The 24,671-nt window shown below is 48.6% G+C and overlaps 2 protein-coding genes across 5 annotated transcripts in view; one reads left to right on the plus strand and one right to left on the minus strand.

The window, feature by feature from the left end:
- Positions 1–24,671, minus strand: part of LOC142559732 (sodium-dependent glucose transporter 1A-like) — a 253,170-nt gene that overhangs the window by 24,486 nt on the left and 204,013 nt on the right. The gene's annotated exons all lie outside the window — the stretch shown is intronic.
- Positions 18,820–24,671, plus strand: part of LOC142559852 (BBSome complex member BBS2-like) — a 220,939-nt gene continuing 215,087 nt past the window's right edge. The window contains exons 1-3 of the mRNA XM_075671532.1: positions 18,820–18,954; positions 21,890–22,102; positions 22,157–22,282. Coding sequence (XP_075527647.1) covers positions 18,820–18,954; positions 21,890–22,102; positions 22,157–22,282 — 474 coding nt within the window. The remainder of the gene's footprint in view (positions 18,955–21,889; positions 22,103–22,156; positions 22,283–24,671) is intronic.

Consider the following 24,671-nt stretch of genomic DNA (forward strand, 5'->3'; position numbering starts at 1 on the left):
GCGGCGACACAGCATTAGAGCACGACGCGTCTATGGTTTCATAGAAAATAGTTTTCTGGTCACGTGAGGCACTTTCAAAGGTTGCGGATTTACGTGAAACAAGAGTGCCACAAGAAAAATTGCTCCGAGTTATTTTGGCGCGTAGTAGCTGCAGAACGTTCCTTGTTCGACATATAAAGATCCGTCTTTAGGGGTCACCTTTGTTTCATAGTCCTTTTGTAGAAATCACCACATATGCCGACTTCAAGTTTTGCGTGCTGAATGGGGATGTCTTAACATTGAGTATTTTTAATAGCAGAACCTGTAACAATTCTTGTAATTATTTATCAAACTTTAGAGTTTCAGATTTAAATGTACCCTTTCTTGAGCTATTGACAGGATGCGCATTTAAATTGGCTAGTTATATTCCACACATTACTTTCTCCAAGCGATATCTAAAATATTTTAGTATAGGCATTGTTCAAGAATTCTTAACACTTGTAGTTGCTTATAAAACGAGAACACCAAAATTTAACTTTTTTTCGGCAATATGGCAAATAATCTTTCGAATATTTTTGATTCAGATTGTTGGCAATACCTATAAGCAACGAAACGTTCATTTTATTCTGTCTAGTAGTTATCTAGAAAAGGTACAAAACATTATTTAGTAGGGAAATGGCATTTCGAGCAAAACACGCGTTTATGTTTCAACGTTTACCACAAGCGTCAAAAGCAGAGCAGACGCAATTTCACACTTTCGTTCCACCGTTCCCGCAGCATGTGACGAAGTTTTCTTTCTTTGTTCATTGCGAAAATTCGCTTTGCTCCGCATCCCACGCCGGTCTACAGCAGGGCGATTCGTACTACCAAGTGCACTGCAAGTATATGGCACCTCGTGCTGCATTTCGACCTATACTTCGCATGCGCTTTTGACATCTTGGGGCAGAGGTAAATATTGGGCAAACATCAACAGTCGCGTGGACGTGGTGCACCACAGCTAGTACACAAAATTTGCAGTGACAAATAACAAACACGCTATAACTAGATGCATTTTGCATATGAAAACGCAATGTTCAATAAAACATGCAAATACACCGACGGCAAAAGCTAAGATGACATGCAAACACAAACTGCGTCTTTTTGAATACCAAGGTGCGCAGCTTTCGCCTGTGTGAACTGCGTGAACATATTGACGCGGTTCACCTTACTTCGTTCTTGGAGGAAAATCTGATACTTTTAAGTTTTCAATGTGGCTTCTAAAAACGCCATTCTAATGTTATACACTTCGCTGCAGTAAGTGATGCATTTAACAAAACTGTATACGCCAAAGGTAAAACTGACACGCTCTTCCTATGACTGGAGTATAGAGTGCTTGACAGGATAACTTATTTATTTCATACACCGCAAATGCCCCGATGAGTGGCGTTACACGAGGAGTTGGGCGAAAAAGGATGAGGCTGATGACCAACAGCGTCGGTGGGCACGGGAACAAAACGGCTGACAGGGGTTGCAGCGTTTCGTGGTGGCAGAGAAAGACGGTTACGCGTTGAGCTAGAGCTCTTAAATTAGCCCTAAGTAATAGAGCAGGGACACTGGTGAAATAAGAGCAATGAGATTAAACAAACCGAACTGGATCCTGAAATGTGTCGACCTTCGAGTAGCACAATTTGTAGGATTACACAATATCAGCCTAAACGCGTTTAGTTTGCTCCAGTCGATGGAAAATAGCTGGATTGGATCCCCCATTCTTTCTTGTCCTTTGACGATGAAAGGGCTCTTTATTGGAAGGCGAATATTTGCACGACAGCTGACATTTAACTCAGCATATAAGCAAAGGAAGCAAAATCGCCTAGTGGAGAAGGTAAAAAAACGAAAGAAAGAAAAGGTTAACGCGCAACTAAAGATATCTACGCGCGATAGGACGACGAAAGACGCAGTCCGTCTGTGCACAGGATTGGCCACTTCTGTCCAGCGCTCCCACAGTGCACGCGCGCGACCATCGTCGGCCCTCGCTAGACAACGTGCAGAGCCTCGTTCCGCGATTCGGCTCAACTCGGGTCTGCACCGTGTTATGATTGCGGGTTCAATCCCATCGCTCGTGATCCGTTGTCAAGATTGGAGTCGGGCATGAATTAGAAGGTAGCTGGCCCATGCCGTCGTCCAACTTATCCACGCTGAGGACGTTGATGAAGGGGAGGACTGCTTCTCATCGAGAACGAGGAATATGGGTTTATTTACAGTATTTATATCAGTCTAACATGACTGTTTGAGAAAGTACATCAGTCTAACATGACTGCTTGAGAGAGAGTGTCCTGAGCAGCCGCACAACAGCAGTTTATAAACACTCGGTCCTCCCCCGATACCCAGGTGACGGAAACGGCCGTCCAAGCACCGTAGGTGAGTTGACCAGGCACCGTATGGGAGACGAGGCACCGTAGGGGATACGAGGCACCGTAGGGGATACGAGGCACCGTAGGGGATACGAGGCACCGTAGGGGAGACGACCCGGCACCGTAGGGGCATTTATTCCCCGAGCTGAAGCGCGCCCGCCGGCCGCCCATTGTCTGGCGTCTTGGTCGGCGCGTGGGAAGGGGTGTCAGTAGACGTTCCCGCGGCTCAGTAACAATAGTTAGTCCGCCGAGCCCGTTTAGTCATAATGGCGACTTCGTCAAACTCGGCTCCAGCGACGGAAAGTCGAGGACGCACGTATTGTTCACAGAGTCGACTTAGTCACGCCGTGGCTAGAGGTGTGCAGCGACGCTCCAGGAAAGTTGCTGCCACAGTCGCAACTGGCCGGCAAAACTTGCACTGCAGCTCGCCGTTCTTAACAAGCGTCATAAAATTACGTAACGTGGACACACTCGTAATGATTTGTAGCCAAGAAGGATGTTGTGAATAGGACAAGCGCGCAATGCGCACGGGAAAACGCAGTTCCACGAAAGCAGTCGCAGCGAGCAACGGACGGACGCGCAGTTCCTTATATTGCGACAGTCGTGATCAGGCGACGATGCGGTCGAGAGCCCCTCAGAAGTTGTCGACGCAAGAGGATTGGAGTTGCGCGTTATCGCTTGCAGGACATCGCGAGCACCTTCGTCCGGTCGCGGCGATGCCTTCGCGGAACCTTGGCGCTCGGCGGGCACGGCTACGCGACGTCGTGGCGTTTCTCGCTCAGATTCGCGTGGCATGTGTTCGCACGTTTTCGCTTTTGCTCGAGACGTTGCCTCGGTTTCGGCGCTTCCCTCAATGTGCCAGAAGTGAGAAAACGAGTGGCACCGACCACAACATAATGCGACAGGACAAAAGTTTGCGACGCGTAAGCAGTTTGTCGTGGTAGAAAGCAGGATAAATATATACAGGACTGGCCCAAGCGATCTGACAAATTAGCTCGTCTCATTGCGCAAACAACATCAAAATAATCGTAGCTGAGTTCTATTTACCCCCCCCCCCCCATCACACTGTAACCTAAGATAGATTTCCGTTCATGTTCACGGAACACATATCATGCGTGCGAAAATTCTCAGGCCTCGAGGGAACATCTTTGGGTCGTGCTACCGCAGAGAATTCATTCCAGGTTTCATCCTTTCTACCATAGGCGGAGAGTTTTCATTTTTCCGAGGAGGGGGGGGGGGTGGCGGGCGCCCAGCTTTCCGAACACACACACACACACACACACACACACACACACACACACACACACACACACACACACACACACACACACACACACACACACACGCGCGCGCGCGCGCACACACAATTTCATTTTCCACAGCCTGAGACTCCTCGGCTGTGCAATCTTCCTTCGTGTAATTGTCGCATACTTGGCTAACATTAATACTGCTTTTCCTTTCCGGTCAAACTGCAGCCTCTCTCTCTCTCTCTCTCTCCTTTTTTGTTTTGCCGTGAGTTCGAGTATAAGCGCTGCTGCGCATGACTGCTGTTGATTATGATTTCGAGTGAATCCGGCTGGGCCTCATTTCGGTTACTGAATGAAATATACAGTGTTGCCCAACTATCATGCACCAAGACTTTATTTATTTATTTATTTCAACTGTCCTTACAAGCCTCGTATGAGGCATTGGGTGAGGGGGGCGTTACAGAGAGAGAGAGAGAGAAAACAAGGATAGGAAAGGCAGGGAGGTCAACCAGAACAGCATCCGGTTTGCTACCCTACACTGGGGTGGGGGAAAGGGGAAGAGAAAGAGGAAGAAAGGGAGACAGTAAGCACTGAGTACGTGTGGGAGGGACACCATACACAAGGACACTATAAACGGTCTCTTAAGCCGGTGCACTACAAGTACTGCACTAGTGCACGAATTGTTTTTCGAGCCAGTGACGGGTGTGGCCACGGTCCGAGTATCTTTGACTCGGTGAACGGTCTCGAGTCCAGTCGGCGTAAAGTTGCCCGCAGAGAGAGGCGTTGGAGATCGTAGCGAGGGCAGGTACACAATAGGTGCTCGATGGTCTCCTCGCACCCACAGGAGTCGCCCATCGGGCTCTCAGCCATTCCCATACGGTAGGAGTATGCGTTCGTGAACGCCACTCCCAGCCACAAGCGACACAAGGTTGTTTCGCCGCGGGAAAGGCTAGATGGCAGTTGTAGCCGTAGCGTGGGGTCCAGCTTACGTAATCTGCAATTGAAGGCACTTGAAATTTAGAGATCTTGTGACTTCTTGCGTGCAAGTAGGCGAAGTTCTCTGGCAGCGTCCGACCACGCCAAAGGTGTTGGACGCGTCTTGGTATCTTCGTGGGCCCACCGGGCAGCCTTGTCAGCTAGGTTGTTGCCGACGATGCCACAGCGGGCAGGAATCCATTGAAATATAATGTGGTGTCGTCTTTCCTGAGCATGGTGGTGCACTTCCCTGATGTCAGATATCACCTGCTCGTAAGTTCTGTGACGTAATGCAGACTTGATGCTGTGAAGGGCTGCCTTAGAGTCACAAAATACGACCCATTTCTCTGTTGGCTCTTCAGTGATGTATATCATAGCGGCATGGAGAGCTGCAAGTTCTGCCGATGTAGATGTAGTCGCGTGCATCAATTTGAATTTAACTGTAACGTTCTTGGCTGGCACCACGAATGCGGCAGTTGAGCTGGTAGGTGAGGTCGAACCATCGGTATATATATGAATGTGGTCATGATACGTCTGGTGCAGTAATAGGATCGTAAGTTTCTTCAGAGCCGGCGCTGCATGATAGGACTTTTTTGTAATTCCAGGAATAGCAAAATTCACTTGAGGCTGTCGCAGGCACCACAGGGGAGAGGAAGGCTTCGCCGCCGGTGTAAAAGATGCCGGTATGCACTCTTGATGAGCGCTAATCACTCGTGAAAAGGTCGCTTGAGGTCTCTCAGCTGGTAGGGAGGCCAAATGATGGTCGGAGATCCTTGACAGATGGCGAATGTGCGCTCTGAGAGAGTCGACAGCTACATGTGTCTGGATTATATGATCTCTCGCGATGGCGATTGTTGCTGCTGTTGAGGTGCACCGATGTAGCCCTAAACACGTGCGTAGGGCTTGACCTTGTATGCTCTCCAAGGCGCGAATGTTCGTCTTGCAAGCATTTGACAACATTGGTAGGCTGTAACGTAGGAGTCCGAGAAACAAAACCCTGTACAGCTGCAACATAGAATGGGCAGGTGTACCCCAGTTTTTCCCGCAGAGAAATTTGAAGACCTAAGCAATGGCGACTAACTTCTTCTTCAGATAGACGCAGTGAGGGCTCCACGAGAGGTTGCGGTCAATGATGACGCCCAGAAAGCGATGCGTCTTTACATAGGATACAGCTTGACCATTGATGGAAACAGGATACAATGACATTTGTTTGTGCGTAAAACCAAGTAATGCGCACTTTTTAGTAGACACACTGAGGCCTTGTTCTCGGAGATAAGACGCTGTCATGGTTGCCGCACGCTGAAGCCTGGCTCTTAGCTGAGGGCGAGTCACCGCAGAGGCCCAGATGCAAATGTCGTCGGCGTATATTGAGACATGAACTGTCTGCGGAAGGTAATCCGCTAGTCCTACCAGGACGAGGTTGAACAAAATAGGGCTCAACTCTCCACCCTGCGGCACACCACGGCAGATGTAATGGTCTGAAGTTGGCCGTCTTCGGTATGTAAGAAAAAACGCCTCTCAGTCAAATAGTCCCGAATCCATTTATATATCCCGCCACCAATTCCAACAGCCTCAAGTGAGTTCAGTATGGCCTCATGGGCGACGTTGTCGTATGCTCCTTCTATATCTAGAAAAAGTGCCGCAAAGAGGTGCTTGAGGCTTTTTTGATTTTGGACCCATGTTACGATGTCAATGACGTTGTCGATGGACGTGCGACCTCAACGAAAGCCTGTCATGGCGTCCGGATAGATGTTGAATCGTTCTAGGTGCCATTCGAAGCGAGCAAGAATCATTCTTTCCAACACTTTGCTGACGCAGCTCGAAAGCGCAATCGGACGATATGATGAGAGCTCAAGCGGAGACTTTCCAGGTTTCAGAATGGGGATCAAGCGGCTCGATTTCCATTGTTAAGGAACGACGCCGTTCTACCAAGACTCATTGTAGTAGTTGAGCAGCTCATCACGTGCGTCATGTCCAAGGTGGCATAGGGCAGCATACGTGATGCCATCAGGTCCTGGTGACGAAGAACGCCTGCAGGTCGCCAACGCAGCATCGAGCTCTTCGAGTGAAAATAGCACGTTCATTTCTGGCACACGTGCGTCAGGGATGTCATTCAATGATGCGTCAGTAATGATGGCCACGGACCTAGCAACCCGTGGACAGAACTCTTCAGCCACTTGAAGTTCCGAGCGGAGTTGGTAGAGGGCCAGAGCAGCGAAGGGCTTCCTTTGATGCGGAGATGAGCGAATACCCCTAACCGTTCTCCATATGTGCGAGAGCGATTTTCGGGGATCAAGCGACTGACAGAAACTTTTCCATCGCTTATCTTCCAATTTATCCATACGACGCTGGACTTTCTTTTGTATGCGTCGTGAAGCCCTCAGATCCGAGACGGACTTCGTGCGCCGATACCTCCTCTCCGCCTGTCGGCGTGCCGCACGCAGCCTCTCCAGTTCCATGTCCAAGTCTGTTCGCCTTGCTGACCTTGTAAGCGAGCAGATGGATGTTTTCAATGCCTCTGCGATTGCTTCTTCGATAGTGTGTGAAAGGCCTTCCCGACATGTATCATCCATATCCTTCTTAAACTTTGACCAATCAACTGTACGCAAGACAGTAGAGGAGCGTTGCTCAACTCCTCTAATCTTTATGTATGTTGGAATATGGTGGCTTCCATGTGTTTCTATGTCCGTAAACCATTGGACGCTCGAGGCAAAGCGCCGTGAAACCAAAGTTAAGTCCAAGCAGCTACTATAGGTCGTGCCACGCAGAAATGTAGGGCTGCCGTCATTCACACAGCACAAATCATGGTCGGCAGCAAAGGAGGCAAGACTACTGCCTTTGGAGTCAATTTTAGTGCTTCCCCATAGCTGGTGATGCGCGTCGAAGTCACCTGTGATAACCCAGGGGCCATTGTTCACTAGTAATATTTTCTTAAGTCGTTCGCCGTCAAAGTGACCCGCTGGGGATATGTAGGCTCCAATTAGTGTTAATGACATATTCTTCTTTTGGACATTTAGGCAGACATATCGATCGTCGTCATGAGGCTCTACCGTGTTAGCGACATATGTTAAGTCCGTGCGGATGTAGATGATCACTTTCGTGCTCGCACCGCATGTGGACGAGACGAAAGATTCATAACCGGACAGTCTGAGTGGAGTTGATGTATTTGGTTCGCAAATGACCAGTATGGGGAAGCGATTTGTAAAAATGAATTGGCGAAAGTCTGATATACGGGTCCTTAGACCCCTGGCATTCCACTGAAAGATCGACGCGCTTTTAAGTACAGTGCGGAAGGGGACTATCGGTCGAGCTATGATGCTTAAACGATGCTAGCAAGCACTGGATTTAGTGCATCCAGTATTTGCAGAGCGCTTCGAGCTGCTGGTGTTTGCAGCTTGTTCAGTGTAATGCGCATTGTATTAATTAGCGATTGCAGCATATCAGCCACCTGCCTGTCTTGGTCGCACAAATCGCCGACAGTAGACGTCGGGGGTTGTCCAGCGAAAGTTTGCTGTGATTCTGTTGGTGAATGTTGTCGTTTCGGTAGAGCCGGCCAAGATTCGGCAAATGTGGTCTTCTCAGTGGACTTGCTCTTAGCTGTCCTTTCCACATTGTCTGGCGTTACAGGACGATTGAAAGAGTATATAGGGCATATAACAAAACATAATGGACATACTCTAATAGACAGTGGAAAAATGTATACACATCTTATACAAGCATTAAAGCATTGTGCGAAAATAACGGGGTCGGTAATGTACATATTAGAAAAAAGACAAACGATACAGTTCTTTCGATAATTAATGTAAAAAAAAATGTAGCCACTCCAATACAAATACTAAACAATACTAAAAACATACAAGAGTAATAAGCGAAATAATGAGCTCATAAACAAGAAAGTACATAACTGGAAAACAGAAGAAAATGCATCATGCACTTTCTTGAAGTTAGGCGGTGGAATATGAACTGATGAGCTGGCGGAATTTATCGCGATCTATAGGTCCGGAGACGATGAAATCAGGAAGAGCGTTCCACATTCGAATGGCACGAGGAAGCGCCTACCAATTGAATGCATGAGTGTTCCCGTAGACGCGCCTGAAGCTGAGATGATTATATAATCTGCGAGATGTGCAAGGTGCCACTTGATGCTGTAAAGATTTCCTAACCGTATGAACGTACTTGTAAAATAATGATATGAGAGCAAAATCACGTCGAGTACTTAGTGGCTGAAGTGAAATATCAAGTTTTATTTATGAGATGCTCGAATTGTAGGCTTAGTTACCTGAGATAAACCTGGCGGCCCTATATTGAACTGATTCTAATAAGCTGATTAGGTTGTTATGATGGGGTGACCAGATTGGAGAGGCAAATTCGAGCTGGGGGCGAACAAACGTCTGATAGGCTAGCTTGCGGATGTTGGAGGGCGAATTACGTAGGTTTCAGCGTAAGTACCCCAGTTATTTTGAAGCATTAGCACATATAGTATAGTAACGTGATGGGTCCAGGAAAGGCTTGGTGCGAGACTAATGCCTAAGTATATGTAGGAAGTAGCTGTATAAATTGCCTTGTTATTTACGTTATATTGGAAATTAGAGATAAGGTGTTTACGAGTGAAGGGGACATTACTTTATAATTAGTCATTAACCAAGTGTTACACCAATCCAAAATAAGCTGAAGGTCGCTTTGAAGAATGAGGTGGTCATCAGGGCTGGTTATAGGGCGGTAAATAATGCGGCCGTCTGAGAATATTCGCAGGCGGGATGATAAGTTATTAGTTAGATCGTTAAAGTATATTAAGAATAGTAGCGGCCCCAGAACGCTACCTTGTGGCACTCCGGAAGTGACATAGGTAAGGGAGGAAGAAAGATTGTTAACGATTGTAAATTGTCGGCGATTAGAAAGAAAGTTCCGGAGCCAAGTTAGTATCAGTGAGTCCAATCTTAGTGCGTGTAACCTTGAAATCAGGGGGCAATGGGCTACGCAATCAAACGCCTTGGAAAAGTCAAGGAATATGCTATATATCTCTACATTATGGTTCATGTCTAAATGCAGGTCAGTCGAGAATACTAAAGTTGTGTCTCACATGACAAACCCTTCCTGAACCCGTGCTGGTTAGAGAAAAAAAAAAAAACTTGTTTGATTCCAGATGGTTGTATATGTGAGAAGCAATTATATGCTCGAGCATTTTACAACAAATACACGTGAGGGAAATTGGCCGGTAGTTATCTGGTGAGTACCTGTCGCCGTTTTTGAATATGGGAACTACTTTCGCAGTCTTCCAATCTGACGGGAGCGCTCCTGAAGTTAGTGACTGCCTGAGGATGTGATATAATATATTGCTAGAAGTCATAACGGTGTTCTTTAGTATTTTGGAATTAATCTCATCGACGCCACAAGAATGAGGTAACTTAAGATTGTTTACAAGAGATGCAATGCCACCGATAGGCGTCATGAACTGATAGTACAAATCGGGGTAGGCGGCGGCGGCGGCAGCAGCAGCAGCGTTGTAGTCTTTTTAAACACTGATTGTATTCTTCCCACGCCGATAGGGTGTCCAATCGTTTAGCACTACTGTATAAACGTTTCTTTTTGTTTCGAAGACGCCGAAGGAAACAGGTGAACCATGGGTTCGATTTATCATTGGATACTGTGATTACTGAAATGTACTGGTTTACTAATGAACGTAATTTGTCTCGAAATAGTATCCAGTTTTCCTCGACCGTTCTACTGTAAAAGGAAGGAAGAAATAAATTGTTGAAAAGAAAATCTAGGTCAGCATTAATGGTAGTATAGTCACCCTTGTTATAGTTTCGAATTATTTCTTTTACTATACTCTTATATGGTAACGGAATATTATGGGTTATTTGGAGTAGATTATGGTCGCTAAAACCATCCAAGTATGTTATTTTCTGAACTGTATCAGGGTTGGTTGTCAGCACTACATCTAAGGTGTTGGGACCGCGAGTGGGTTGGTTGACAGTCTGGTTGAAGTTCAAGTCTAGGGTTGAACTAATGAATTCTAATCACACTCGACAGGTAGAGCTTAGCTTTGCCCAGTTGATGTGCGGAAAATTAAAATCCCCTAATAGATAAATTATATCCGCTGGGCAGGCCTTCATTGCAGTAGTAATACTGTTGCGAAGTTAGGTGACAAAGGTTTGGTGTGAATCAGGAGGACGGTAATAGCAACAACTCTTTAGACCAAGCGTGTAATAGACGCCCAATGTGTTGAGGGACTGAATGATTTCAATTCCTGGAAGTTGTTAAGCAAGAGCGGGGGTAATGGGTATTGCGGGGATGGAGCAGTACTTATTTGCTGACATAACGCCAAGCTGTCTTGTGTAGCCCACGCTTGAATACATCTTAACATGTGGTTAGCTATAATTATTAGATCACCACCTGTGCGTCCAGAAAAAGAAGCAGACTCGTATCGTTCGCATAAATTATATGGCGTATTGATTTGAATAGTGGTCAACCTTCTTTCTTTTTTCGAAAATGTTACCAAATGTGAGCTATCGAACTACATTCGTGACCAGAGAATGTCGACCCACATTCGCGAACAAAGCGAGCAATAGTACCGAGCTTACGGCACTATTCCTTCGTCGCGCACGCCGTAGTGTCCGTCCGGAGGTTATTCAGGCCGGCTCTGCGAAACGCTGCGCATCCGGCGCAGCACTCGAGACGTTCGTGGTGCGGCGAGGACGCCGCAGGTGGCGCCGAGATTCGGCAGCCGAGCTGGGTGTGTCGTGTTCCAAGTTCTTCAAAAAAGATACGGGCTGACCTATATCCGAAGTATCGTTTTTCTAATCTCTCTGCGAGTTCAGTATATAGGGATCGACCTATATTCCTGCTCGACCTATGTTCGACTAAATGCGGCACGTAGTCACCGATGTGCTCACTATTTAATTAATATAAAAATAAAGAGACGCAAAATGTTGCGAGTCTCGAGGGCTCACCAATATGCGCCTACTGCGCAATTACTCGCACACTCTCCCTAAGGTGCATTTCTTGTACCTTCGATAAGTTGGTAAGTAAACTGAGGAAGCAGCTGCCGCGCTTCCTCGCTCTGGCGTTCTCACAGCGAGTCTCCGCAGTCATCGAGTGAGATGTGTTTATATTTACCTGCGCGCGCGTGACACCGTGCTTGTTAATTTATTTAGTAAGGAAATCTTTACAAGCTTATACAGTCCATAAATCTGCTAGCCTTACTTCGTTTAGCTCTCTAATAGTTTGCTATCGCACTCGATGCTTCAACTTTCGGGCAAAACTGCGAGTTCTTCTTGGGGACCACTGCAAGCCAAAGCCTTCTCTATACTCTTATTGAGCGGCTTACAGCTTGGCCTATTCCGTCTACCTCGGCTCCCACGCACAGATGCGAGTTGTCATGACACCGGCGCCGTTCTGGCCCAAAGGTCGAGATTGCGCCATCGGCAGCCACCTTCTTTCTGCTCCCCAACTCCATACCTGAGCGCGAATGCCTATAGCGCTAGTATTTCGACCATACTTGTTGGGTCGCAGTTTCTGCTTTGTCATTGATCGCAACGCCCTTTGTTGGATCTCGTCTTCGAAGGACCCAATGGGACGCCTCGCTCGTTGGGTATTAGATCTGCAAGAATACACCTTTTTCGTGTATAAATCAGGACGCCTGCATCAAGAGGCTGACTGCTTGTCCTACCATCCTGCGGATCCATCGGACGGCGCACACGCTGACTCAGACATCTGCATCCCGCCCGACTTGCGCCACATCGGTGACGAACAACTCCACGATCGTGTCCTTCGCGCCCTGGTGGGCCGCCCAAGCTCCGCCCCTAGTGACCCGAATTCCCTCCGGATGAATTCACCCTGCACGATGAGACTCTGCATCCTCGCACCCTGATGCATGGTCCCGAGGTAGTTCCAGGGCACCTCCGACGCTCCGTGCACCAGCGGCTACGCGACGCTTCTACCGCTGGACAGCTCGTACGTACAACCGCGTGAGACACCGTTTCTTCTGGCCCGGAATTTGTCGCCCTGTGCGCACTTATGTCACTGCCTGTGATCAGTGTCACTACCGGAGGACGCCTGCCACTGCCTCCTGCTGGATTCCTTCAACCTTCTGACGGAGCCATTCTTCCGTGTGGCGACAGATTACGCCACAAGATATGCGCCATCACGCGAGCGATTCCAACCAGATGCGCTACAGATGTCGCCGACTTTCTACTTCACGGTAAAATCTATAGGCCACGGCGCCCCACGCCAGTTACTTACGTATCGTGGCCGTTACTTCTTATCAAAGGTCGTCGATGATCTGCTCCGCTCCTGTGCTACCGAGCACAGAGTCGCTGCCGCGTACCACCCTCAGACGAATGGCCTCACCAAACGCCTCAACCGCATGCTAACTGAAATGCTTGTTTACGGCGATAACCGTGACTGGGACGTCGCTCTGCCATACATCACCTTTGGTAATGTCTCGTCACGACACCGCCGGATTTTCACCGTTCTACCTTTTGTTTGGGCGCGACCCTAGCTACACTGCCTAAGGACAAGTTACTTCCCTACTAATTTCAGTCTTCAGCCGTTTACGCCAGCGATGCTATTGCCGTGGCCACCTAGTCCCGACAAATTGCTCGTGATCGTCTTACTGTCTCGCTAGGTTTCCAAAAGTGCCCTTACGATCGTCAGCACCGAGAAGCCCTCTTTTCCCCTGGTGCTCGTGCCCTCATCTGGATGCCCTTGCGTCGCGTCGGTTTGTCCGAAAGAGTCCTATCACTTCACTCTGGTCCGCACAAGATCGTGCGCCAACTCTCTGACATGACGTACAAGAATGCATCGGCAGGCGAGCCTTCAATGCCTCCCGACGTAAGCAGCGATGTTGTTCAGGTTACCAGCCTCAAGCCCTACGTACCCACCTTGACTGATGCTCCATGACCCTATAGGTAAACCCTCTCCCTAGAAACGTGACACGAGATACTCACGAGGGCCACGGTCAAGCGCGCTACAAGGATCATCAGAACGTATGGAGATCGCCCAGGAGTATTCTATATGGACGCTGCCGGCCCTCACCACGGGGGTTGGTTTACGGCGGCAGTCGTCCATCAAAACACACCGGTTAATGGCCTCACCTACAGGGCCCCCAATATTACTCACGCGTAGGAGGTGGCCATCGCGGTTGCTGCCGCAGATCCAGCGTCTCGAGTCATCATTACTGATTCGAGGGGTGCTTGCCGCAATATAGAACAAGGCCAAATCCCATATCGTGCCTTCCAAATCCTTAAGAAATGTGAGAACCAGGGATTCCAACCTCGGCGCTCCATTATTTGGGCCCCGCCAGCTCACCAGGGAATAGAGGGGAACGAAGTAGTCGACGCTACAGCCCGCGCGCTTCATTTCCGGGCGTCGTCTCTATCACCCGTGGACGAGGTCCCTGAATTCAAACTGGCAACCACCTTTAAAGAAATCACACAGTTGTATCACCTTAATCACGGCCGATACATCCCCCCTTGCAAAGGCCTCAATAAGACGGAGGAGCGCTGGCTTCTCCGTCTCTACAACGAATATAGTAATGTGCCCGGCGGTGCTGAAACACTTCAACCTGGCATTTTCAGGCGAGTGCCCGCACTGTGGTGAGGTGTTTGCGGACACATACCACATAGTGTGGGCATGACCCTCCAACCCTGCTTTCCCCCCAAACCCCCAACCTACCCGAGAGGACTGGGAGGCCGCCCTGCTTGGCTGCTCAACCCTCCAGGACCAACGTGCCCTGGTGGCCCGAGCCAAAGCCGCTGCAGAAGCCACGGGGGTCCCGGACTAGGGACCCCCCCCCCTAGACTTTGTAAGGGCTGGGCCCTTAGGGCTCAGCTCACACCTCTCCTGTAAACAGAAGAAATAAAGTTCATCACCACCACCACCATGACCCGCACCGGGACTGAGCTTCCTCGACGGAAGGGTGATGTGGCGGGCAAGAGAACGAAGACGCTTTCTCGAGAAGGAGACGACGAGGATTGTGGCCGCTGCTTGGGCGCCATTTCTATCTCCTGTAAGTGCACATCCCTTTGCACCTGTGAATCCGCCTTGTTCCTGCATCAATATATATTTTGGAAACAACGACATGATGAGCAGCATCGGAGCCGTGGCAAAAACCTGCGTGGCAAAGACACGATGAGCAGCATCGTGGCACAGACCTGCTGGCGTGGACTGCGGGATCGCGCCCTGCCCACGATATACCGTTGACGATAGTCGAGAGTTCAAAAAAGAACCAGACCACACCGTTTTACGACCGATGTCGTTGAACTGTCCAAAAGTTACCGAGGCACTTACGTCTCCTTACGTGCAATGAATGCCACATCATTCTGATACTTCTGCGCGATACTTTTCACGAGTTGGGCAAATCCAATTTTGAAGGTGGGCCACCCAAATTTTACGGGTGGGCCAAGTCAATTCCGGGAGGGGGCCAGGTCGGTTGTGAACGTAGGTCAATTAAATTTTCGAATTGGGTAAAGTCATTTTTTTTTATGTGGGCCACGGCGTCCGTCCGACGCCGCGGCTGTTCACCGTGGGATTTCGCAGTGCTAGCCGCAGCAGGTCCAGCGCCGGCAACGTGACGTTACCACTTCGTCACGGGGTTTTCTTGCCATCGGATGTCAACGCCGGGCGCTCACCGGATTTAACGCTTCATGGGGAATTTTAGGCGTTCGCCTTTACAAAGTCGCAGTTTCGCCCGAACGGCGAAGCATCGATGGCGATAGCAAATTAGTAAACAGCTATACGAAGCATGGCCTGCAGTTTTATCGGCCGTATAAACTTGTAAACATTCGCTTACTAACTAAATTGACAAGCACGGTGTCACGCGCGCACAGATAGGCATGAACACATGTCACGCGATGGCCACAGAAACTCGCTGTCAAAACGCTGGAGTGAGGAAGCGAGGCAGCAACAGCGAGCGAATTGACCTTCGTGCTGCCCTTCGCTTCCCCCCCCCCCAACGCGAACTAAGCCGCGAAAACACAGCGCATACGAAGCTACCAGCAGGTGCACTTTGTCCACATCGCAGATTGCTTTCAAGATAGGGCGCCAGCGCGTCCGCAGCGCACGAAGCAGAACGCGCGGGACCCTCGGCCGGCGCAGGCGGCGTATAGCTCCAAAGCTGGGAGCGGCTCGAGTCTGCATTCTGGAATCTGCACATTCCGTTGCGCGGTGCTTACCGGCAAATGCCACGTTGTGTACAGCTTGTAAATAAACAGTTATTCCGTTACTTTAACACCAAAGCGACTTTCCGAGAGCGAGTATGGAGCTACACTTCAACGCCCCAACAAACACTTTATTCCGACGCTCAACGAGCTGCTGAGTCGCTTCCGTTTCAATCAAAGAAGTCAAGCACCGACAGAATCGATTGCCGAATATGCTGAAACGCTGCGCAGCGCCGCACGCAACTGCAACTTCGGAACCAGCCTGACATGGACGCTGCCAGATCCCACACTATCAGCAGCTACCCCACAGCCCTCGACATGGCCACGTTAGCGACACCAGCTAAAGCTAGTGGGTGGTGCTCTACACTGCTTCTGGACATCGCGCTCCGAGATCGCTTCGTATTCGGAATACGAGACAGTAACCTCCTACAACGCCTGCTAGTTTAATGTGACATCACATTCGATTGTACTTACATCCTCGCCTTGTCAGCAGAATCAGCGGCAAACAACTAATGATGTAACTCCATGCCGGCAAGCGAGAAGGCACAGCACAAAGCACCAGACCTTTAGCACCACGCAAGACAAACGTGAGCAAACAACCGCGTTTCTGATGCACCGGAATGCATTTGCCGGACGATCGCAAGGAAAAGTCATCGTAGCTTCCTTCCGCCGAAAGACGGAATTCAAGTCCACAGCTCTTCAGCAGCAAACGCAAGCATTCACGGCACTTGAGCGGCACAGAAATCACCAACTGATCTCCTTGACCGACTCAGTGCGAGATCTCTTCGCCATGAACAGTGTGGGTTCGTCAACACCGATCATAATAGAACTTACTGTAAATGGACAGCCGCTGCTGATGGAGCACCTCAGTGAGTGATGAGCGACGCCTCTGGCCTGCATCTTCCGCGCAGCTGCAGTCTACAGACCTTACTCTGCACGTGTGGTCGGAAAACAAGAATGAAGCTGTTAGAACGCTGTCCCTTGGGAGCGCAGGTGAATTACAAAACCGCACAGCTGTACCTGCACGCCGTACATGGCAAAGGAGCTAGTCTCCTCGGGCGAAACTGGTTCCAAGTTCTGGACATCGGAATCACCGATATCAGCGTCTTGACTCCAACCAAAGTGGATCGAATTTTGCCACGAGATGACGACGTGTTCGAAGGACAATAGGACAAACATATCGGTGAGCCATTCAACATCCGCTTGCAACCGGAGGATATGCCACAGTTTCTAAAATTCCACGGGCCCCTAGCACTTCACGTGACCATGCACGGGGAGCTCGGCCCATCTATTGTGGCCCAGAGGAAATCCCAGAACCAGGAAAATAATTGGTGACTACACACGAGCATCATCATCAGCAGCAGCTTACTTTATGTCCACTGCCAGAACGAGGGCATCTCCCTGCGATCTCCAATTAACGCTGTCCTGCGCCAACCGATTCCAACTATAGCGCCTGCGAATTTCTTAATTTCATCACGCCGTCTTCTACCGTCCTCGACTTCCTTTCCCTACTCTTGGCACCCATTCTGTAACCCTAATGGTCCAACTGTTATATAACCTACGCACTACATGTCCTCCCCAGCTCCATTTTTTTCTCTTAATGTCAATTAGAATATCGGCTATCCCCGTTTGCTCTCTGATTCCCACCGCTCTCTTCCTGTCTTTTAACGTTAAGCCTAACATTCTTCGTTCCATCGCTTTTTGCACGGTCATTAACTGGTTCTCAAGCATCTTTATCAGTCTCCAAGTTTCTGCCCCAAATGTCAGCACCGGTAAAATGCACTGATTGTGGACCTTCCTTTTTAATGATAATGGTAAGCTTTCAGTCAAGATCTGGCAATGTCTGCCGTATGCGCTCCAACTCATTTTTATTCTCCTGTAGATTTCCTTCTCATGATCGGGGCCCCCGTGATTAATTGACCCAGGTAAATGTACTCCTTCACAGACTCTAGAGGGTGACTGGCGATCCTGAGCTCTTGTCCCCTTGCGCGGCTATTCATGATTATCTTTGTTCTCTGCATATTAAGTGGTTTTTGCATCCACTTTGAATTCCATTAATTTATCATTTTTTTTAAAATTCAATTGGTAAGTACAAGTAATTTTCCCTATGTTTTTCTTGGTGTCATTGTTTGTTGGGGGGAGGGGGCTTCTCATGATGTGATTAATAAAAATCGGTCCCCACGATTAACCCCCTTTCTTCTCGTTTTCATATATATATATATATATATATATATATATATATATATATATTTAGCACTGTTTCGAGAAAGACGACAACGAGTGGTTGGAAGCGTTGTGTCTGTGCACGTGCTGGTGGGCGAGTTGGTTATGCATGATTACAAAGAAGGCGCAAAACAAAAAACAACAGACGAAGGAAGGCGCCTACGTGTCTCGCGTCTCGTTCCTTCGTGTGTTGTTTTATTTGGCGCCTTCTTTGTAATCTTGTGCCTGTGTTGCCTAAGCTGTGTGACCTCTCCCTGCGGTGCTCTACTACCGGAGGGTTTCATCAGTTAAACTATAACGCCTCTTGACAATATATACATATATATTGTTAAAGAAAGTTGACAGCGAAGCACTTCCCATCCGGCACCCCCTTGGCAGGCGCAGGGCCCAGAGCTAGGAGCCCCCCCCCCCCCCCGCCCTCCCCAGTCGATAGGCGCCGTCGCGCGCATTCGGAAGTGTGCACATGCCGTTACGCGTTGACGACCGGCAAGCGCCACGTTTCGTACAGCTCATAAATAAACAGTTGCTTCGTTACGAAGATGTGTTAGACGCCTTTTTTCAAGTTAATGCCCGGGCAAACGTCTTACACAGCTGATGCCCTGGGGAACTACGCTTCCTCAAAAGCATCCCGTGTGTTTTTTTTTAACCGGACGCACGCGAATGTTCTTTCTTTTTTTTTTCTTGAAACCCATCTGAACTTGACTGAAGCGTTCAGAATGTCCCGATATTCGTTTCACTCCGGAGCTGAGCCGAACCCGAACATCCTGGTTTCGAGAGGTGGCACGTGTTTCGGACAGTCGCCACGGCAACCGCTCTGCGGCGATCAATGTCCGTGCGCCGGCCATGTCGTGCTCCAGGGACAACCTGGTGCCGCAGTTCACCTTCCACCTGAACCACAAAGTGCTTGCGCGCAGGGTGACCGTGGGCAAGTACGACGGCCTTCATCCGTGCATCACCGCGGCCACGGCCTCCGACAAGGTACGCGCCTCCGGCGAGCGCCCACATGCCTCGCCGTGTCATTGGCCCCGGCCGATAAACTTGCAAAGGTCTCACTGGAAAAAGCGGTGTTTCGAAAATCGGGCGGCAACGCGAACATTTAAGCACGCACTGTCTTCCAAGTTCGCACTGCAATAGCAAATACTTTCAGAAAAGCTGGGGGAGAAGCTGGCTGAGGAGTTTTGGAAAATAGGAAACAGAGCAAGCAAAAAGATTGACACGGCAATCAATTTGTGCCACGCAGAAAAATTATAGGTAGCAACGCGACTGCTACCGCGACTGAAGAAGAGCACGTCGAAGCTGGCGAGTGGCCTTTTTCTCTCCTTGGACTGAAATATGACGTATTCATTGAATGAGTGCCCCACATATGCAAACGAAGCCTTAATGGTGCAACCGCACACCGCAAATAGTATCTCAAACAGTCTGGTGAGACAACGCCACTGATTATTTCACGTGCTGCCATTTCATTTTGTACACCGATATAGAGGCTGAAAGGGATTCGTATCGCTGTTGTTCGGCACAATTGAATTACATAGGAAATTGTTTCACCGAATGCGCGACCGCATGCACTACAGAACAAAAAGTCAAGAGATGCATGTCATACGTACTCTTCGAGGATGCTTTTGCATAAAGGGGCCGACAACCAATTTCTACGGCACCTTTTCTTTTTGTATTTAGTGCAACGCAATGGTCGCAGTGGAAAACGCCGTCGAAATTTTTTTTTCTCTGAATTTTCCGATCTGCTCTGAGCACGCCGCCGTGCTCTACAAGCACAGCGATTTATGCGCCGCCACTGGTGGCGGCAGGCAGACGCCACAGCGCCGCCTCGTGAAGTGCGGCTTGTGTTGACGTTACTGGGCCAACGTTTTCACAAGGTGTCGAATTATTCTTGCAACAATAGGTGGTGTCCGAATCCACGCCCCTGCGACGGCTCCCGCCCATCTCGAAGGCCATGGCTCTTGCTGGCTGCGTGCGCCAGGCTTTTCTTTCTAGCCAAACCGAGCCAAGCGGCAGAATATGCCAATATCGTTATTAGCCTGGCGCCCACTCGGTGCACAATTAGTCCGCAGAGACCTCGCTGCTAACGCGCGCGCACGCATCGCCGCCGCTCGTTACCACGAAGGCAGCGCTGTTGCGTGCGCGCTATATATTTACTTTGTAATACGCACACGCAATAAAGCGCTATAGCTTAACGATATATCAAGTGCAACTTTAAGCAATTCGTACGTTGTGCCTAATAACAGCCGACTTATGTACGGTGATTTCTGATCCCAAGTACCAAGATTTAACCGCCAGGCAGCGCCACCTACCGGATTTTGAGCCTTTCCTTGCCAATATTCATAGTTTTCTCATCTTCCCTTCTCCAATTTAATATTGTAATTCCTACTTACATCGCGAACAGCGCACTGGATTCTATCGCAACACATTCTGGCCTAGTCCCTTTAAAAAGTACGTTCGAACACGAGCAAACAAAAGTATACGCACTCTCCGAAATTAATTTATCATTCAGGCGCACCGAATGAATTGCAGTTTGGACCGCAGTACTGTAATTCAAGCTACATTCATAGAGAAGAATCACGGTAAGGTTCGTTGCAGCGCAATACGATACAAGGACACAGAAAAGGACCACACGGCGCTGCCTTCTTGTGTCCGTGTCTTGTATTGCGCTGCAACGAACCTTACTATGCATCCCAACCAACTGGCCCAACTTGCCGTTTTGACATAGTCTTAGAAGAAAGTCTTTTCACGGAATTCCGGTTACATATAATATTGTTGCGTATCGGCAAAAAATGGTTAATGAAAAAGAAAATTAATGTTTTTCGGAGTGTTCCTTATCATCACACACACACACAAACACACAAAAAAACTCTACATGTCTCCTTGACAAATCTCGCGTTGCGAGTGTGGGGCATGCATGCGTTTAGTAGGCTAAGAATCCCGAATGGGAAAATATTTTCTCTATAGTGATATCAGCCGAAGGCACTAAGATGGATTCGTCAGAACCATTGACGGACGCTGCACGGAGAATTGACCTTTTAAATACAAACCAGGGCGAACCATCCGAACGGTTGCGATAAGACCGAGCCCCGGGGCGTGAAGTCGGTGCTCGAAAAGCACGCGGCAGGTAATTTCGCAGCACAACAGCTGCCGACGCACTTATTGTGTGCCTGAGAGAAAGTGAGCGTCGAATTAGAATGTCGATAAAGAAAAACCAACAAGATGTCAAAGAAAAAAATTTCACACGTGCTTTTGCAATACAAAGCGATGTCACGATTACGCATTGGTCAGTTTGGAGGTGCGTTAAGTGCTATCGTTCGTGGAGGTGGCGAATCGGCAGAGAGGAGACGCTTCGAAAAAGCCTGCATGTTCCAGCCTGCACGAGGTAAGCGGCGAAAAAGGAGGCGTAGCATACGCTTGACATTTTCTGCTATCGAATTTGGGTAGTACGAAAGGCAGTATTTATTTATTTATTACATACTATCAATCCAAATGAAGGCTATTGCAGGAGGGCAAAACAAAACGAGAAAGAAAAACAATTACAAATAAAGTATCAATACGCAGTTACAGATTTTATACAATATTATTTGGGGTTGAGGTAGGAAAAATCATATAGTAAAACCTTTACGAAACAGACATATACAGCACATAATGATCACATTCAAAAATTGCACTAGCGCAAAAGAAAAGTAGACAAGACTTTAACTGTGGGTAGTACGTAAGTGATTTTCAAGTAATGTTAATAATTCATCCAAATCATTACAACTAGTTATACATTCGGGTAATCTATTGTATTATCTAATTCGCTGTGAGAAGAAAGAATATCTGAGGCAGTCTGCGTTGAAACTGTACTCTTGTAAGGTTAGTACACGGAGAATACGCTCGACCGACCGGCGGGTTTGCATTGTGCGGGCTGCAGGTGCTGGTGCACAACAACAACCGGCAGCAGCGCAGCGGCGACCGTTGGGAAGGTGGCGGGGACGTGTCCCTGCTGAACGTCAACCAGACGGTGAGTTGCGTGGCCGCCGGCTGCCTTAAGCCCGGAGCCAAGGAGGACGTGCTGCTGGTCGGGACGCCCACAGCACTGCTCGCCTACGACGTGGAGAACAACTGCGACCTCTTCTTCCGGGAGGTGAGCGCGCCGCGTGGGGCCCGCACGCCGCCAACACGCGCTCCTGCCACGCAGGTGGCGGACGGCGCCAACAGCGTGGCCACGGGCTACTTGGGCAGCCTGAGAAACCCCGTGGCGCTAGTGGGCGGCAACTGCTCCATCCAGGGGTTCGACCACGACGGGGAGGACGTCTTCTGGACGGTGAGCCTCTCGGTCGGAACCACCGAGCGACGACACGTGGCAAGCTATACTCTGCGATACGCCTCAAACCAAGATTGGAGAGAAGGCACTACACGAAATCAAGCTGTGTCGATAGATTATTCGGCCACAAGTCCACCGTCGTTTTCTGTGTGCCACTGTGCCGCGTAGCAAATTGCCGCCTAGGTCCCGCTGCTACTCCTCAATTTGTGTCACCCGCCAGAAAACGGAGCCCTTAAGAGGAAGCTTTAGCTCGGGTGCTCCTGTCTAAATACCCGTAAAAGCAGAATTCGTCTTTCTCGGCGACCGCTGCACCAAATTCGACGAGCTTTGTTGCATCATAAAGAAAAACTTAAGACCTATAGTGACTGTTGGTCACTAATTTTCGATTTAGGTTATCAATTTTTTATTAAAAATTGGCAAAAATAAAAAATTTTGAGAAAACGAAACTATCAAGTTTACACCTTTGTAACTCAGCAACAAAAATTATGCCACAATTCTGTGAGTTTTATCTAATAGTACTTCTAAAGCGGACAAAATTGATATGTTACACATCAATCTAAAAAAATGTATAAATATGTAAATACAGCTTTTGCAGAACCCTTGTACACAACGTAACAGATTCACGTAAGATATAAAATGACACATCGAATTTGTCCGCTTTCAGTGATCTACTGGGGGCCGTTTACAGAACCGCGATATCAGTTCTTGCAGAGCTATTAAATTGTAAACATCGTGCTTCTACTTTTTCCAAACCTTCCAAGTTTTGAAAAACTTTTTAACATAATTCAGGCCCTAAATCGAAATTCCGCTTCCAATAGTCACTAGAATTTAACTTTCTCTCCCAAATGCAACAAATTTCATTAGAATCGGTCGAGGAGTTGTCTCATAGAAACGTTTTTGCGTTTTACATGTGTTTGAATAGGCCGCGTCGGAGTTGGGCCCAAGCTAAAGCATCCTCTTGACGTAACCTGCACGTGACCTCCTTTTATGCTAGTGCTGACGTCACAGGAGCGGAACCATTCCAAACGCAAGCCTCACGCGAGCTCAAGCCTCAATCCTGCGTCGAATCCAAATTAAGTCGTTCCCCAGCCCACATTGGCTGGCCATAATTACCAACGGGCAATGGAACCCAACCAATATGTCAAAACTAAACCAAACACTGGCTACCCAAAATCACATTCTTTGGGGGTGCGAGGGCTTACCTCCTCCCAGGTCGCTCCTGCCAGCTCCCTCACAACAGACGTGGGACGAGCTGCTCAGAACACCGGATCAAAAACTACAAAAAGCCCTCGTTGCCTGGGCCGAAAGGGTCGCTCCTTGTGAGGGGCCATCCTAGGACTCGGGCCTGCCAGATCATAACTGAGCAGAATTTCCATAAAGTTGTTACCATCACCACCATTCTCCACCACAGATGCCTCCACTCCAATTTAGCATTGTCATTTTCTCACCACGAATGGCCAACTTGTTATTACAGAAGCCTTTCAGTCTACCTGGACTCCCTTATTGGTAGCCCCTTTTAAGCTAGCAGAATTGCAATAGCGAAATTCCAAGACCACGCTGAGCTATGTCATGCTTGATACGTTCGGTTCGTCACATTCTTGACGGAAGAAATTCGCGTGCTGAACCGAACGTCGACCTTTTGGAGCCGCTCGCGAGGAATCGCCCGCGTCGAGCAGAACGCCGCGGCGTGCCTACGCACGCTTGCTTCCCGTCAGTTCGCGGCGGATGAGTTTACTCAAGTGGCCTGCATGCTGGTGAGATTGAAAAGCAGTAGGCGAAACCGATATCATTTAAGCTACGGACCATCAGATGATTCCGCAAAAGTGAAGACAATGTACGTAAAGTATGCATACGCGGAGGCTATAAATTGCAAATATTTATAGTTTATTCGAATTGAAATCAATCACAAACAGATAAAAAATTATGAAAATAGGTGGCTGGCAGTTCCCATGTTTATGGTTTCAGCCGCCATGAACTTAGTCCGACACTACCGTGTCACAGCTCTGAACTTGAGCAACGGTTCGTTTACGCTTACTGAGAACATCCGGCATACTGCTTAAAAAATTTGCATGTATAACTCGTCAAATACACCTCCATCCCTAAACGATCAACGTACCTTCGTCTGATTGCGATCGTGGTCCAAGTCAAAGCGGCACCCGCATAAGAATTTTGGGTCGTGCAAGGTGCACGGGATAGGAAACGAAATTATGGGTGAGTAAGCAGCACATCACGAAGAAACTTGCCGGGTACATTTTTTTTTTCCTTCAAGAAAGAAGAAATGCACCACCAACTAGCCCCGCAACGTGTTTTGTTGCTCGTCTCCTAGACACGAGCGTAGTCCTGCACACTTAAAGGGACAAGAGAGATAACTTAATTGAAAGAAGGCAGA

The sequence above is a fragment of the Dermacentor variabilis genome, chromosome 10, assembly GCF_050947875.1.
Source record: "Dermacentor variabilis isolate Ectoservices chromosome 10, ASM5094787v1, whole genome shotgun sequence".
NCBI lineage: Eukaryota > Metazoa > Arthropoda > Arachnida > Ixodida > Ixodidae > Dermacentor > Dermacentor variabilis.